The 18487-nt window shown below is 38.4% G+C and overlaps 1 protein-coding gene and 1 pseudogene across 2 annotated transcripts in view; both read right to left on the bottom strand.

Annotated features, from left to right (window-relative positions):
- Window positions 1–226: 226 nt before the first annotated feature.
- On the bottom strand, window positions 227–2028 carry LOC100412615 (protein Flattop pseudogene; annotated as a pseudogene).
- A 352-nt stretch (window positions 2029–2380) lies between these two features.
- Window positions 2381–18487, bottom strand: part of EEIG2 (EEIG family member 2) — a 70608-nt gene continuing 54501 nt past the window's right edge. For both annotated transcript variants that reach the window (XM_078332687.1, XM_035252317.3), the window contains 6 exons: window positions 16615–16718; window positions 13032–13127; window positions 12710–12899; window positions 12489–12616; window positions 11638–11707; window positions 2381–6467 (listed from right to left, as the gene is read on the bottom strand). In XM_078332687.1, coding sequence (XP_078188813.1) covers window positions 6425–6467; window positions 11638–11707; window positions 12489–12616; window positions 12710–12899; window positions 13032–13127; window positions 16615–16718 — 631 coding nt within the window. In that variant the 3' untranslated portion in view covers window positions 2381–6424. The remainder of the gene's footprint in view (window positions 6468–11637; window positions 11708–12488; window positions 12617–12709; window positions 12900–13031; window positions 13128–16614; window positions 16719–18487) is intronic.

Genomic DNA, 18487 nt, shown 5'->3' with positions numbered 1-18487 from the left:
GTCCTGCCAGGTTCTGCTGTGATCTGGTACAAAGTTTTCCTGGGTGATCCTCTCTAATGGGGAGAAGTGTGGAGGGTTTCCCCTAGAGTGTCCATACCTACTCTGTCCTGACAAGAGACAGGGTGCTTTCTCTTTAGTCACATAACCTTTTAAAATCTGCACTGTCCAGGGAGGCCCTTACAATCTGCAGAGGAGAAACTGGGTTCAGACTGACATTAAACCATAGTTCTTTTTTTTTTTTTTTTTTTTTTAAGATTCAACAAAAAATGTTTATTTTCCAAATTTGCTTTTACTCCCACCCCAAAATTTCCCTGTTCTATAGTTCTGCCTGGGGGCTCTTGTTTATTTCACTCAGTCACTATACAGGTTTTTCAGTGTGTGGTTACCTTGTCCATATAAAGTTTAAGGTTTGTGTTTCTGTACCTCAGCTAGCTTAGGCCCTGCCCAGAGTTCTAGCATACGTGGACTTCTAGGTGGGCTCTTAGGATTTTGCTGGGCTTTGGGGTCCTGGAGTATGACCTGCAGAGGGGTGTGAGCTTTGGAGTTCATCTGGGGAATTGAGGTTGGCAGCTGGGGAGCGTGAAATTACGGTTAGACTTGGTGCTTGTTGTACAGTCTTTGTGATAGACTTCTTCCTGAATGTCTTCTGACTGTCTGGATCATGGGACTTGCCTAAGATTTCAGGACGCAGCCCATTGGAGGCCTTGAGTAAATCAGGATTTTTCTGTATCCATTTGGTAAGGGAGGCAGCACCAGCAGTTGTACGGGAAGTCAGTGTTACCCGAGCAGGGGGTATCTTCAGAGGCATTTGCCAGGTGCCCATGAAGGAACCCCAAGGATTTGCCTTGAAATGGGGCACAGAAGGCAGTAGATGACCACATCATTGGCAATAATTTGAGTGTAGCCTTCATGGGAAGAGATACACTCTTTTGTTGGCTTAGCGGGAGACCAGTTCTGCAGATACTTGGATGAGAAAGCCTGTTCATACTGGTTGGCACGGTAGTTAGTGGCCACGATCTTGTGCTGTTTTCTAAACCATAGTTCTTTATTAACATTAAATTGCTATTATAATTTGAATATCAGCAGAGGGACACTGTTGGCATTGTTTTGGCTAAGGACATTCTAGTCTAAGGAAATGGATTAACAGTCTGTACAAGGATCTAGGTGACACTAAATATTTTTAAGTGACAATCTTAAACTATAATAGTGAAAAAATTTTGTGGGTTCATGGTCGGTGTATATATTTAGGGGGTTATATGAGATATTTGATATAGGCATGTAATGTGTAATAATCACATCAGGGTAAATGGGGTATCTGTTACCTGAAGCATTTATCCTTTGTGTTACAACCCAATTATACTCTTAAAATGTACAATTAGTTTTGACTATAGTCACCCTTTTTTTGCTAGCAAATACTACATCTTATTCATTCTTTTTTTTTGTACCCATTAACCATGCCTACCTCCCCCACCCTACCCACTCACTACTCTTCCCAGCCTCTGGTAACCATCCTTCAACTTTCCATCTCCATGAATTCAATTATTTTAATTTCTAGTTCCCACAGATAAGGACTTGTGAAGTTTGTCTTTCTGTGCCTGGCTTATTTCACTTAACATAATGACCGCCAGTTCCATCCAGGTTGTTGCAAATGACAGGATCTCATTCTTTTTTATGACTGAATAGTACTCTACCGTGTTTATGGAATGCATTTGCTCTATGAATTCATCTAAGCATTGATGGACACTTAGGTTGCTTCCAAACCTTGGCTATTGTGAATAGTGCTGCAATAAATGTAGGAGTGCAGTTATCTTTGATATACTGATCTTCTTTCTTTTGAGTATACTGTAATAGTGGCACATTTAATAAGCATCCGTATGTTCAACACTAGAATTAGTATATGTGTGTAGATACTACACAAAGGCAAATTTTTGCTTGATGGACCACTGAGTGCCTAGAAAGTAGCATACTCTTAACAGTAAGGCCCATGTCTTTCAGCACACTCCAACAGAGTGTTGGCGTTATGTCCATCCTAGATTAGAAAACAGGTTCAGGCCAGGTGCATGGGCTCACACTTGTAATTCCAGCACTTTGGGAGGCCAAGGTGGGAGGATCACTTGAGCTTAGGAGTTTGAGGCCAGATTCAGAGGGGAGTTTGTATTTAGACTCAGGTTTGTCTCACCCAAAGCCCAGCTCTATGCCACTGCACGAGCTTCCCAAGGGCTCAAAGAAAAGTCTGCCACTGGAGGTGTTCAAATCCGTCCTATGCTCCCTGGTAATAAACCCTCAGGGGTAAGTTATTTTGGTCCTTTCATTTTTGTTTTCTTACCTTGGCACAATTTTCTGGTGGAATCTTAACTGATATTTTAAAATATAAAGAACATCTAAACTTTTAACATATGATTTTTATTGAACATGTTCACCTTTACATTATTACAAACATTTTACAAATAAAAAATTAGTTTTTGTAAAAAAAAAAAAAGGAAACATTTCCTGGATTATGACTGCATAGTTGAAACAAAGAAATATAATATATAAATATGAAGGTCATTCTCCAAGTATTAGAACAATATTGATGGAGTCACTTCAATAAAGTTACTCATAAACATTTGCATGGTTACCCACACACTGTATCACTTTCCAAAAAATCAAACACATGAGACAAAGAGGAGCCCCAGATGAGATGTAACTAAATGTCTTTCCTCTATGGGATTTGGTCAATGCATATCAGTAAGATAATTTCTTTGCTATATATATAAGATCAACATTTGAAAATGCAGAATACATTGTCTATGTAAATTAAAAATGTTGTCAGCTTTGTTGTAAGGGGAGTAACTACACAGACCACCCACACAAACATTTAAAATATACTGTGTATACATTATCTTACAAAAATCGCATATGTAAGGGAATAAGGCCTTTATTTCCAGAGCATCTTAACATAGGATTAATATTGGTATATTCATCTTTTATATTTTAAACTTCAAATTCTTTAACATCTCAGCTGTTAACATTATGCATAGTACCTAAGACAACATATGAGTAGTGGCATAACACAATTTCAGCTACAGTACTTGATTGTATTCACATGATGTACCATCTACAACTGACAAAACATAATTTCAGAACTGCCCAATTTAAAGACCTGTTAAGAAAATAAAATGCAACCCCATCATATGAGCCCAGTCTGTCTCTCAGAGTGTTGCTATAGGGAGCCTGACACTTCCGAGTATGTACTTAAATGAAGTATTTAATAATAATGTCAGCTTCAGCTTGCAAAGTATTCTAGTTGGCATGGAAATCTGAAAGACTAAAATTACTTCTGTATGTTTTAATTTATTAAAACTGCCGTTTGACTTTGAGTATGTTTTGTCTGGAGGCTAGTTGGAGATTTTTTTTCTCTCTTCTAGCAACAAATTAGCTAAGTGTTTAATCACTGTGGCTCACAGTTTAGTAAAAAAGCAAATACAAAAGAAACCAGGCTGGGCACAGTGGCTCATGCTTGTAATACCAGCACTTTGGGAGGCCAAGGTGGGAGGATTGTTTGAGCCTGGGAGTTGGAGGCTGTAGTGAGCAATGATTGAGCCACTGCACTCCAGCCCAGGTGACCCAGCAAGACCCTGTCTCTCTTAAAAAAGGAAAAAAAAAAAAATTAAAAAAGAAAAAAAGCATCTAGAGTTAGACCATTATTTTGATAGTGTCATGCTGGAATGAGATGGTGGAGTGGTGGAGATGGTGTGGAGTCTGTCTAATTCTCTAGGATAGAATTAGAAAAAGTATTGTATACATCTGCAAATTCTCCAACACTAGGTGATCTGAAATTTGACTTTAATATTTAAAAATCAATATTAAGAATCTAAATTTTCAAGTCAAATTTTCTAAACTCAAAACATAAAAAGAAGTGGACTTGGTATTTAATAAACAGATTTTTTCAACAGCTACATGGTTAAGATGTTAACAATACATGCTCCAAGAAAAGGAAAATTAGAAAACAGGCAGACACTTAGGCAATCCTTAGTGAGTATTTTGAAAGGACTGCCCTGAAATCTAAATACAAAGTGTGCCAATGGAACAGAAAATAGGATGAAATGAATCCAGACTTTCACTGACTACAGAAGACACAGACATTAGTTCCTTTTTCTTCCTAATAAATGTTTCTATTTACTAAAATATTTGTTATATTTACTACTACATAAATCAAGATATATCTGATGGCTGCTAAGATTATAAAGGCATGATTTTAAGCTTTTCAAAAATCTCTCTACTTTTAAAAAAGAATTCTGTACCGTTTTAAATACTGAGAAGCAGTCTTGTATAGAGAGGTGTTGGACCAAGCGCAGCCAAGGGTGAGTAAGACGGGCATCGCCCTGATTATAGCACCTCTTATATGTCTGATGAATGTCCTCACTGAACCCCACTTACAATCTTAGTTTTATCATTTTCAAAACAGCAAAATCATTTGCACAGCACCAATAAAAATATAGCCTAGAAATAATATTCTGAAAATAGAAAAATATGTTCTAAGAAATGTCATAAATATCTCTCTAAATAATATCTTCATAGCTCTATAAAAAACTTTCTTTGATTTTTCCCATAATATATAATGAACAGATTAGTTCACCTGAGGGCAGAAAGCAAGTCTTTACTACTGAAGTCCCTTGGTTAGGCTAAAATGTTCAGGTCAATGTTTTATTCTTAAAAATAATTCTTAAAAAATAAAAAGTATAATCATTCAGAAAACCGTCTCTCTCAGAGTCTCTCTACATTCAAAATATAAAACAGGGTATCATCTTTTAAAAACTTCCAGAATCTCTTTGTTAAATGCCAGATAGAGGTGATGGGAGGAAGGCAGCAAACCACAGTGCCATGTATGTACCATGCAACAATCCTGCATGTTCTTCACATGTACCCCCCAACCTAAAACGCAATTTTATATATATATATATATATATATATATATATATATATATATATATATATATAATTGTATTGGATTAATGCAGAATACCCAATCCTTGAAATATAAAAAACAGCAACAAAGGTCCTAAGATTATTCAAAATTTTCCAAGCCTCTAAATTTGTATATTAAAATAATATAATTTCCGCCTTATTTTGACAATGTGAAAACACCCAGACCAAAGTCATTCTATTCTGACATATTATCTTCCTTGTATATGATTTTGAAAGTAAGAATTGGGGAATTACTGGTTATACAGAATATATATTTTTCTTCACTAATAATGATTCCAAGAAAAGTTTAGATCTTTCCACATGGAAACTGTCATGTAAGAACAGAAAAACTCTAAAGTTTATCTGCTGTGCTGCTCAACTGGATCCAGACCAGGTATTCTTATTTTAAAAGCTATATTTGATGTATGTTATATTCTACTCTTGCCTGAAAACAACTCAGTTTTGACGCAGTAGAGAAGAAAACAGTACCTACGAAATGGAAACCTGCCAGTCCGCATCAGTCACGGCAGGCAGCTGTCACGCTGCTACCCACCACCACTTCGGAAAACTGTCAGCCTCAGGTAAGTCTGAATTTACATAGAAAAGCCTTCCCTGTTTCTGACCATATCACAATTTTCCTCTTTTTCTATATTTTGACTCCTGAAACCAGCAGATCTTAAATGTCAGTGAGTTAAGATAGCTCTTCTGTTAGGGTGCCTATGGTAGCCCAACACAGTGAATGTTAAACTTATTTTGAATCTTTTATGTAGTGCTTGGGGGATGGTTCTGCAGCTCATCTAATATTAATGACAACTGACAATAATAATGGCATTACATCCGTTCACGTCTCAGACTTAAATGCACTTATCATTTCATTTATGACAGGTACATTTAGAATTATGAATAAGCACTTTACATGTTTAAATTGTAGTCTAACATTTTCCCAAAGCATGAACACCCACGCTTTATACAATGCTGTAGGTAGTATAATAGGGAAAATTTCCTGAACAGGGATTATAACCATCTTGACAAAAATCTATAGGGTTTAAGTTATATTCATGTACTGTGTCTCAAACATAAAACTAAAAAAACCCAAATAAGCCCAAATCTATTGAGCACCTTTATCACAGATTTTTACATTTGAATCTTAAAATTATACTTTGATGTGTATAATGCTGTTTTCTCCACTGGGGTGTTCTGAAAGAAAAAGCAGGCTTTTCATTATCAAGTGCAGTGACCACAGAAGCCTGGTGCTTCCAAGGCACACAGCAGCACAGTGCCTGGAGACTGCCATGCAAATGTTCCCCTTTGGTGGCTGGTACAGGATGGCGGTGGGTCCTTTCAGAGAAGAAATCAGCAGTGGCTTTCCTCTTGAGAGCTGAGGTTCATTTTCTATTAAGTGCTTGAATAAAATGCCTTGATACATCAACTACTTACATCTTAAATCCACAGGAAAATGTTTTCACTGGCTTGACTTCTAGCGTTTGATCACAACTTGTTCATAGGCTCCAGACCCCACCCTAAAACAGCAGGGGGAAAAAAACTTCAAAATTATGAGCCGTAGTGTTTAAAACTGTTCCAAGTAACCTTGCTCTGGAAAGATGGGGCACTGGGTATTTTTCTACTAGATTTGCTTTCCGCAAGGTTTAAAGGTATCACAGATAGACAATGTGTGGAATATTAAATGTTTAATACATTGGATTAGCCTTGATCCTGATTCTCTTACACTTATTCCCACAATAATCTAGTAGAATTCCCCAATTCTTGATCTATCAACAACTGGTGGCAAGAAATGTTCTTCGAACATACTTATCTATTCATTCTAAAATCAGTCTCATCCAAGAGTCTATGTTGACTCTGGCAGTGCATCAGGACTTGCACTGAGTTAATGATGATGGTCTTCAGCTGTCATAATATTGTGGCGTTTGCATGATAGGGTCTCATTCTGCTGCTGAGACAGAAGTGCAGTGGCATGATCGAAGCTCACTGCAACCAGAACTCCTGGGCTCAAGCAATCCTCCTAACAGCCTTTCAAAGTGCTGGATTACAGGCATGAGCCTCCATGCCTGCCCATTACTGCCTAAAGTTATCACCAAGTACCCATTTCCCAATCTGTCAAGATGTCAGGGTATACCCTACTATTTGTCATTTCACCCTGAGTGTGCCTGAGTTTAGTAAGCCCAAAAGCAACCACCATGACTAGTGTCTCCCCCTAATGACATTTTAAGAGGAAATTCTAAACAACAGAAGTAAGGTAGTGATTACTAGCCCACCAGGGTCTTGGCTGGACCTCTCAGTTGATTGCTCAGAAACTCCTGTTCTCACAGATTCATTCTACAGAAGAAATAGGCACTTCCTCAACAGAATGCCGGTGAATACCCATTCATACCTACAGAAAATCAGCCTGTGAAGTAACCATGGTAGGCAGCATAGCGCACTGGCTTTTACAGGCTCTTTTAAATATGTTCTGTTTCTGGCCATGATGAAGTAACAGGAACCAGACTTTCCCTCTTGCCTTAAACAATTAAAAAACTGGATAGAATACATGAAACCATTTTTTGCACATACTAGACAACAGGCAGTGCAGGACTGTGGTCCCAAGAAAAAAAGAAATAAATGAAGAAAGCCTGACAACTGTCCCAGCATGCTGCCTGAAGCAGTCTCCTTCAGGATCTTCTGAGCCTGCAGTGCAGAGAGGAAGACCCCACACAGCCTGCTCATCTCTCTGAGTAGAGGAGTCAGAGGTCAAAGCTCAGAGGGTCTGGGGACTAGAATTTGTAGATCAGAATAACAGAAGGAGGGGCTGGGGAAAATACTAGCTGGAGAATTCCAAATTTGATGAAAACTGTAAACCCATAGATCCAAAAAGCTCAATGAACCTCAAACAGAATAAATGAAAGAACATATCAAGGGACATTATAGCCAAACTGCTAAAAATCAGTAATAAAGAGAAAATCTTAAAAGCAGCCAGAGATAAAAGACAAATCACATACAGAATAAAATAAAAACACAGGCAGACTTCTTGTCAGAAAAAATTTAATGTCCCTAAAGGCAAGCAGGCAGGTACGTGCAGGTCCCAGGAAGAAAACCCAGGTGGGCCAGGCTGTCTCCTGGGCAACACAGCAAGACCTCGTCTCCCCAGAAAGTTAAAAAAAAAGAAAGCTGGGCATGGTGGCTCATACCTGTAGTCCTAGCTACTCAGGAGGCTGAGGCAGGAGGATCGTTTGAGTGTAGGAATTGGAGGCTGCACTGAAGCGATCCTCCTTGATTGCATGAAGAGCTATGATCACATCACTGCACCCCAGCCTGGGCAACAGAGGGAGACCCTGTCTTTCAAAAATGAAAACCAAAAAGCTTTACATTAGTCATCTGATTTAATCTTATATCCTATGAGTTTGGTATCTTATTTATCACTCGCATTTTACAGGCAAGGAAACTGAGACTCACAGAGGTTAATAATATCAATCAATAGTGGAAGAGCTAGGACTTGACCCCAGGCAGTCTGATAAGACAGCCGATGGTTCTGACCGTTTGCTATTTAAATTCCTTTTGGTTGAAGGCTTGGCACAATGGCTCATGCCTGTACTCCCAGCACTTTAAAAGGCTGTGGTAGGAGGATCACTTGAGGCCTGGGCAACACAGCGAGACTCTGTCTCTACAAATAAATGAATGAATGAATCAATGAATCAGTGAATGCTGGGCATGGTGGTGCATGCCTGTAGTCCTAGCTAATCAGCAGGCTGAGCCCAGAGTTGAAGGCTGTGTGAGCCGAGATTGCACCACTGCACTCCAGCATGGGTGACAGAATGAGACCCTATCTCTTAAAAAAACATTTCATTTGGTTGGAACTATATTTTTTTTGCCATTCCTTTACCTAAATTAATAAAGCCAGGGCTTACTGAGTATATTATGTCATTTACCCTTTAAAATTACTCCAGGAGATAGGCATGGTTATTCCTACTTTTCAGCAGAGGTAGCTAAAGTTCTATTGAAGTTAAGTCATTTACTCAGGCCCCAAAAGTGGTCTGGCTAGGATGTGAATCCAAGTCCCTAACTCAAAAACACATGCTCTCTCCATGATTCATACCACTGTCTTCATAAATGTTTCATTTCTATGTGGTTTCCCCCCGCTACTGGTCTCTCTTTGCTCTGATCTACCCTTCAAATTATGGCCAGGTATTTTTCTAAAATGCCAATCTGATAAGTCACTTCCCTGCAAGGACAGCCAATGGCTCCCCACTGTGAACGAGAAGAATAAACTTTGTTATGGCAAGTGAGGCCCTTTACCTCCTGGCTCAGAGATGCTTGCCAACCTCATGCCCCTAAATACCCTTTCACAACCCCCTCTCCTCAGAAGAACCTGTTTATTGGAAATTCTGAAGTATGTTATATGATTAATAAGTCAGTAAGATATAGTGTTTAAGTACAATGGGATTTGAACTCAAAGAGACATGAGTTTTCATCTTGGTTTTACCACTTACTGGTTTTAAGGCCGTGGGCAAATTACTTCTTTTTTTTTTTTTAAGACAGTCTTATTCTGTCATCCAGGTTGGAGTGCAATGGCGTGATCTAGGCTCACTGCAGCCTCCACCTCCCAGGTTCAAGTCATTCTCCTGCCTCAGCCTCTTGAGTAGCTGGGATTTCAGGCACCCATCACCATACCTGGCTAATTTTTGTATTTTTAGTAGAGATGGGGCTTCGCCATGTTGGCCAGGCTGGTCTTGAACTCCTGACCTAAGGTGATCCACTCACCTTGGCCTCTCAAAGTGCTGGGATTACAGGCATGAGCCACTGTGTCCGGCCTCAAATTACTTCTTTGTATCTTTGTTTCCATTAAAAAAACACCAAACTAATTATAGTATGTTATGAGCACTTAAAGAGATACAAGAATTGAATAAAAAATATATATTGTGCCTATGTCTGGCACATAACTAATAAATGCTCAATGCTACCTATAGTTACTATATTTTTTATGATATAATTACATATCATAATTACTGTATTTATAAACTCATTCTATTTCTTCCTATGACTAGGAGTATTTGTCTTCGTCATATTCACCTTCTAAGCCCCCCACTTATTTTTTATTCTTCCAAAGTCTCTCTTCAAGTGTGAACTCTGAGGCTCTGTCCTGTCTGTTCTCTCAAAGTTCCCTCTACTTCTATTACAGTATTTATTATAAAGTTATGATTTTTAGTTTGTCCATTTCATCTGTGAGAGTCAGATAGTAAAAATTTTAGGCTTTGTGGGCCACAGAGTCTCTACTGTACCACTCAGTTCTGCTACTCTAGCATCAAAGCAGCCATAAACCATATAAACAGGCATGGTTGTGTTCCAATGAAACTTTATAAAAAGAGGCAGTGGGTCAATCTGGCCTATGGGCTATAGCCTGGCAGCCCCATGTGCTAGATCATAAACCAGCAGAGGATAAGAGCTGGGTCTTTTCTACTTGCATTCTTACCCACAAACTGGCCAAGAAACAGTTACTGAATTCAATGAGCAGGTGAGTCAATGAAAGGTTTAAATAGTGTTACATCATCTGTAAATCCTTTTTCACATTACTCCCTGAAAGCAGCTTTGTATGTCTCTCTCTTACCTACCCATGGTATCCTGCTTATAGTTAGCTGTTGATGTTAGGTTTTTGCTGTTAGTCTATTTTTGAGCCCTGTAATGAGCTGGACAAATAGGAGGTACTTATTAAAATGAGTATTAGTAAAATAAATGAATGCAAAATTCTTTTGGGTTTTGAGCACAAGAGAATAAAATAATTGTCTTGGTCCAAGGGGCTCCTTACCCCTGCAACTGTGACTCACTCTATAGTTGTGCAGGGACTCTACATAAATATGACATGGAGTAGAATTAGGGGTGCACAGAAGTGTGGGGAGCAGGTTCTAAGGAGCAAGGGAGTGATCAAAATTCCTACACTGTGCTCAGCGTCTGTGCTCACTACTATCCGCTTTAGTGCTGATAATCGGTGGTAAGTTTGGCAGGTGACTTTTCTTCATCTGCATCTGAGTAACTAGCAAAATGATATTTGGTTTTCAGAATTTTTCTCAATATGTATGGGAGACTCTAGTGGGTGGAGAAAAGGAGAGTACAAGAAAGCTTAATGGCAGCTTAAGTTGCTCAGTGGTTGTGTAACTGCTCAGAAAAGATAGCCCACTGACTGAAAAATGTAATTTTTGCTTTTCTCTTTCTAAAATATCAGATTAGCCACGCACAGTGGCGTGTGACTATGGTCCCAGCTACTCAAAAGGCTGAGGCTGGAGGATCACTTGAGCTCAGGAGTTTGAGGCTACAGTTATCTATGATTACACCACTGCACTCCAGCCTGGGCAACAGCCCTGTCTCTAGAAAATAAATTAATAAAAAATTAATGTTTTAAAAGACTAAGGACTCTTTTCTAAACGTCCCTTTATGTTGCCACTTTCCCAATGGTATACTGGTCCTTGACTAATAATACATTTAAAAATACTTCTAAGGAAATTAAAAACTTATAAAATAAATGTCAAACATATCCAGAATAAAGAAAACTGAGAGCTACACTAAGAGCTGTAACTCTTCTCATGTAACTACTAATATTTGTGTTTCCTAGCTTCAGCCTAATTCAAACTTTGTGACCACCATTCTCTACTCATGATTTAAAAAAAATCGTATATATTTTAATAAGACACTATTTGTACTACTTACCTATTTGGAAGATGATGACTGCCGAAGGTTGTACTTCCCCCAGGACCCACAAATAACCTTAGTCCTTCTTCTGCAATATACATTTAAAATGTTTGTTACATGTATAATTATTAGACTACTGTCAAATAGTATTGACATTATAATAATTCATATTTTGCAATTCAGTTTATTAGAGAAATAACTTAAAAACCAAAGTTACATACATGTTTTAAATTAGGCAATTTAAAAGCTACTCTAAAGGTTATTTCTCACCAACTTTTCTAAAGCTCTTTTTCTTTTAACTGAGTGATGGAGATAGCTCTTCCTACAAATTTCCACAAGTAAGGTTTAATTATTTCTCTTTACACCCAGCTACATAATGAAAATAAGTCCATTGTAGAGTGCTTTCTATTCACACCAACATGAGTAATTATACCTTTCAAACTGGTGGCATACAAATTTTCAGTTTCAGTGAAAACTCTAAGGAGGGCATGAAGGATTCTTTATCCAATACTGTTCCAAGACCACCACCAAATTACAACAGTGGCTTAAAGTACTTAAAACAAAAGCAGATGTTGATACCTATTATAAGTATATGAACCTTGTAGACATTGGGGCATAATTAAAAACACAATGAATGTTTTATTTAAAATTAATCACTTTTAACTAAAATTTGTTCTTTTTCTAAATTCAATATTCATTTTCATTAATAAATGAGCTATAAAGTTACCCTGAGATTTTTATGGGCATGAAATTTACTATACAAATATGCAACAGTCAGTATCATGATGTTCTGAGCCTCTTTACTGCTGATTACATGGATTACAAAAACCTGGATGATAGGAATCTATGCTTAACAGTTATCTACATACCTTCTGCACTGGAATCTAGGCTGAAGTCTTGACTTTGTAATATTTTCTCCACAATATCATCTGCATCCACCCTGGTGTCATCAACTCGCTTCAGCTGAGATTCTACAGAATCTTGTTTCACTGGGCATCTTTGAAAAGAATTACAATTTTTTCCTTTTTGTTATGTTATGAAAACAAGTTTTTTTTAAAATTAAAATTTATTCTTTAAACTAAAAGGATACCTGTTGAGTTTTTCCAAAGCTGTCTCTTCTTTATCAGCTGCATCAAGATTTGGCTCAGGGATTTTCTGCTCAATTTCATCACATGGCTCTAGAATACTTTCAACTCCTGTTGATGTGCTTCCCACTGAGGTATTTCTCCTGTGGCAGAGCTCAGAGAAACTAGATGACCGGGAGTGACACGTGCTATACCCTGTCAGAGAAAATCACCTTGGATATAATACTCATATCAAATGCACTATGATCTGACATCCTTCTCCCACACCACAGCAGTTTCAAGTCCCTTTGGAACAATAAGGAATTCAACTTCTCTGTTAGCCTCTACCTGATACTTTTGACTGCTGGCTTGCATAGCTTGATGTTCTAGAATGTCCACAGGCACCAAGTTCATCTGGAACAGAGGCACTCTTTGCTGAAAGATCTGTAATATGTCATAACATGATGTCATCCTTACTGCCACACGATTAATGGTCAATTTGTATTCTAATCTGCAGACTTTATAAACTCTGCCAAGTTCATTATAAAAAAAATAAGTTATAAAATGAGAGATATCCTTATAAGTCAGTACAATGGAAATAACTGTGTTGCAAGAAATACAAAGTATTTAAATACCTTAGTTCACTGAAGAATATTTTTCATAACATTAAAAAAATTATTTCAGTCCTTTATTAGTTCAGTCCATGCAATAAACTCCTATTTTTCAAAACATTTGACAGCACTCTATCTTAAAACTGCTACAGTTAGTGTTTAGTATTTCTCTAATAAAAATGACTTGAGTGTATTTTTATAAATGTTCACAAAATTGGTAAGTTTTCCTGTGGTTTCTAAGGAAATACTGCTTCCTTAAAAATCTATCACAACAGCAAGCTAAAGAGTGCTCTATTACTTTAATGTTAGTGTTGCTAGTGCTAGGCTGTAATTTGGGCAATGTCTGTGGCTCAAATCCACACAGCATGGGATGTAGCACTGAGAATAAAAGTTCTTAAGAAATTGAGTATTCAGATTCAAAGTAAATGTACAAAAGGCAGTGTCAAAGCCATTTCTAATAGTTTCTGATCATGTGTATATTCCAGGTGCCAATTACATATTTTTTGAACCCACTTCTTCCAGAGAATGTAGAACTGTGACCATTTTCCGTAGGATGCAATCACATTTGGAAACAAGAACTGTTTTTAACTTAGAAGCAGAAGGAAAGCAACTGAGTAACATAGCTATTATAGCAGCCATTCTATAAATGATACTGTATGCAGTTGGACCAACAACTGCTACAAAACAAGGAAGCTACTGGAGCAACCCTGTCCTTCAGCAAAGGTTTCTCATTTCTGGACAGAGTGTAAGTGGCCCAAGCATCTCTACAGTGGTCCAAACCCAAACGTTTGGCAAAATCTGAACTCAAAAAGTTGGTTCATCTCAAGAGTTACGCAGTGCTAACTCTTTACTCCTGGGTTTGGCTCAGATCTTAAGTCATCCACATTATCTTCTGGTTTTCAAAATTCATTTATTCAATAAATATTTATTAATATTTTACCAGTCAAGTGCCTAATACTGTATAGGTATAGGAAGTACAAAATAAGTAAGACAAAATACATACTTAGGTTTAGAGGTAGAAGCAAAAGTTATACAAAGTGGCAAGTACTAAAATACAAGCAGTTATTAAGAGCTCCAAAGGACAGTGCATCTGACACAACCTGGTAATGGGGGAAAGACCTTACTGAGGAGGTTAACCCCAGGACTTGAGCAACATATGGGAACTCCTGAGCCAGATGAGCAAGGAAAGGCACAGGGTAAAGCACGCCTTGTTTGTAGGGAAGCAGATTGTTTGGTAAAGTTGGCATACAAGGTAGTGGTATAAACAACCAAGGGAAAAGAGGCTGGAAAGATGACTAGATGCCTGTTGAAGAACCTTCTATGAGTTTAAAGAAGGAAACAATTCATGGCTTCGAGGAAGGGTGTGATATGATCAGATCTACATTTTGGGAAGAACATTTTGGCAACAGGATAAACAGTGGGTGTAAGAGTGAAGGCTTTCATAATAATCTGGCTGAGAGTGAGTTGTTTCACAGGCACAAATAGCAGAACTCAATAACAAAGCAGAAATCTGTGTCAGGAAAAGTGAGGTAGAAAAGCCCAGAGGAAAAGGTAGGAAGACTTGTCCTAGATAAATGGAATTAGAGACACCTGAGGATGCCTATTCAAGAGTCACTCAATGTTCACTGTGTCCTGGGCCTTCTGCTGGGGATACAGACAAATAAGAGCTAACCATGAAAAACTTAAGAGTCTGTCTGGGGAGAAAGATAAACAGATGGATTTCAGTGTAACATTTGGTATGAAGTGGACCTTCCCCCAAAGCATTTAATCATGTTTACATTTATGTGATATATAAAGCCAAGGGTGTAAATGGCACTGCTCAAGGAAGTGAGGGGACCAAACCCTGTGGAACATCAATATGTAAGGAGAAGGTGGAGGAAGATAAAGAAGGCTCTAAGAAGCTAAAAAAGGAAAGGTCAGAGAGGTAGGAGCCAAGTGAAGAGAAAGCATCAAGAAAGAATAACTGGCCATCAGGTGTGACCAGAAGAAATGTTCACAGGATTTGACAACTATGTACCCGGAGACAGCATCGAGAGGGCAGATGATAGAAGCCAGAATGCCAGTATATTTAAGAATAAATGGACAGTATATTTTTTCTAGAAGTTGGGCTATAAAAAGTGTGGGGTGCATATATCAGCTCTGGCTGATCTCTTTCTCTCTACCTCTCTCTCTCTCTCCACACACACACACACACACACACACACACACAGAGACAGAGAGAGAGAGAGAGAGAGAGAGAGAGAGAGAGAGAGAGAGAGAAACAGACAGAGAGACAGAGAGACCAGAGAGACAGAGATGTCTTTATTTATTTGGGGCAGAGTGAGGAAAGAGAGAGCACATGAGCACATGCACCAGCCTGTTGGAGCCTAAGGGAGAGTAGTAGATAGAGAAAGATGTAGGGCTAAGGAGTTTTTGTTTTTCTTTTTTCAATATGAGAAAAAATTCAGAATATTTACATGCTGAAGAGAAAGAGCCAATGGAATGGTTACAAGTTCCCCAAAGATTCACTGATCCCAAAACGAGAAGTTTCAGAGTCACCATTACTTATAAGAAACCATAGATTTGCATATTTAAAAAGGTGGTGAAAAGGTTAATTACATCACTACACCTTTCTTTCCCTTTTTTCAAACAATACATCCTGTTCACAGAATACTGAAGGCAGAAGGAAGCTCCTAAGTTCTGTTCCTCCTGCTCCCTTGACATTTTCCCCACTGAGCTTTTACTTCTGGAGCAGATTCTGACTGCTGCCAGCCGTGTGCCTGGAAAAGTGGATCTCAAGGTGTGGTCAGGGACTAGCATCATCAGTGTCTTGTGGGAATGCCTTAGCAATACTTCAGGCTCTAACCCATATCTATTGAATCAAACACTCTGGCTGCTGCAACCAGCAACCTGTGTTTTCACAAACCCTCCAGGTAACTCTGATGCACACTAGGGCTTGAGACCCACTGACAAATGGAAAGCGATTCACGGAAGAGGAGCAACACCTGAGAGGCAGACGTTGCTTTGCATAAGTTGCTGGGTAATGGAATGGGAAAAATGGAAAAAATCCTGTACTATTCTGTTGTACCTGTGGGGAGTACATGCATACAGTGAGAGGAGTGTCACTGTAACAGCTATTTTTTAATTTGTTAGAGCACAATACTTTAGACAAAATAAAGCACTGGATCAACCAAGAATTATATAATTAAAACTGCTGATTCTTATTGGCCTGTTTCAAGTCAATTACCCATACAATTTTAAATCTGGAAGGGCTTTGGGAATCTTTTAGGGCATCAAGTAGTCTCGCACAAATTAAAAACCAGTAAGCCACACATCCATACCTGCTATTCCAAGATGCACTTTGAGAGTTTCTCCACCTTTTCTATCTTCTTGCAAAGATTCAGATTCACCGGCAATTGGTATAGACATTGATGTGGAGGGAGGCCTATAAATAAACATTGACGAACTTGAGTTGTGGGGGAGCCTCAAAGTTCAAAATACTGTTATTGATTGGTGAGGTTAGTAAGCCTCAGCATAAACTGCTTGGTAATATTACTCCTTTGAGGGTGAAAGTAATTAAAAAACAGCAAATAATGTATAAGCATCTTTTCAAAACTTGAATAAAATTCATAAAGTTTTTTTTTTTTTTTTTACATAACAAGAAAAGGGCAGTGTGCATAGAGTCCTAAAAAGAGAGGCCTCTGTCAGTGTAAACCCAGCAAGGTTCAAGGGATGGTTGTTCCAACTATCAACTCAAGATGGCAACTCTGAGTTAAAGAAGCTGGCGCCGAGCCCCTTTGAATCAAGCTGGGAGGAGAATGCCTCGTGCCTCTGGTTCAGAGCCTGTACTCCCTGGCTGGCTCCACTCACTTTTTAAATAGGGTATCCACGGTTTTATCTTCTACCTTCATCTCTGTAAACAGTTCACCTGCCCAGGGAGAGTCTACAGAGAAGCCCAGTTGTTTAGATTTGCTTTTTGGATTGGATTCTCTGGGAGTAGTAATGAATCTATTCATTGGTTAATTCAAAGCTCCTATTTCATGTGGAAGCTGTGATGCAAGGAGGGGCAAGTTTAAGTTCTAACAGTTTTTCTTTAAAATAAAAAAAATTAAAATTTTTGTAGGTGTATATATTTATGGGGTATATAAGATTTTGATACAGACATGCTATGCATAATAATCACATCAGGGTAAATGGGGTATCCTCAAGCATTTATCCTTTCTTACAAACAGTCCAATTATACTTTTTTATTTTTACTTATTTTGAAACAGGGTCTCGCTTTGTCACCCAGGCTGGAGTGCAATGGTACAATCATGGCTCACTGCAGCCTCCACTTCTCCAACTCAAGCAATCCTTCCGCCTTAGCCCCCATGTAGCAGGGACTATAGGCACACAGAACCATGGGCATGCCTGGCTCTTCTATTTCTGACATTTAGTAGAGACTTAAAAAATTTTTTTTTTGTAGAGATGGGGGCGGTCTCCCTATGTTTTCCAGGCTGGTCTCGAACTCCTGGGTTCAAGCAATCCATCTGCATCAGCCTCTCAAAGTGCTGGGATTATAAACATAAGTCACGGCACCCAGCCTCTTTCAGTTATTTTTAAATGTATAATAAATTATTGTTGATTGTAGTCATCCCATTGTGTTTTCAACACAGGGATTTTTATTAGAAAATATCCCTAACCTTAAAAAAAATTTTTTTTTTTTTTTTGTAGAGACAGAGTCTCATTATGTTGCCCACACTGGTCTCTAATTCCTGGCCTCAAGTGATCCTCCAACTTCACCTCCCAAAGTACTGGGAATACAGGTGCAAGGCAACCTTTTGAGGCTGATAACCACATCTTTCTAGAAACTAAACCTTGGTAACCTGAGATAAAATAGGGAGGTGGCTGAAGGAATCATGAAGCTGACCTGCTTTATGGCAATTCTTTCATTCTTACCCTTAAGGTAAGAATTAAAGGGAATCCTCAGGCTATTCAGATTCTTGAGGACAGAGACATTTAAGATTGCTATTAAATCTATTGCATTTATTGACTGTTTCCAGCCTAGATCTTCTAAATTCTAGACTTACATATCCTATTGAGACATTTTCAAGTATTTGTCCTATAAGTACACGAAACTCAGTATATCCCCAACTAAATTTGTCTTTCCCAAAACCTGTTTTCTTCTTGTATTCTCTCTGTAAATGTCATCACAATCTACAAAGTCACCAAAAC

This window comes from Callithrix jacchus, chromosome 7 (genome assembly GCF_049354715.1).
Source record: "Callithrix jacchus isolate 240 chromosome 7, calJac240_pri, whole genome shotgun sequence".
NCBI classification, from domain to species: domain Eukaryota; kingdom Metazoa; phylum Chordata; class Mammalia; order Primates; family Cebidae; genus Callithrix; species Callithrix jacchus.
This window is presented reverse-complemented; position numbering and strand designations above follow the sequence as displayed.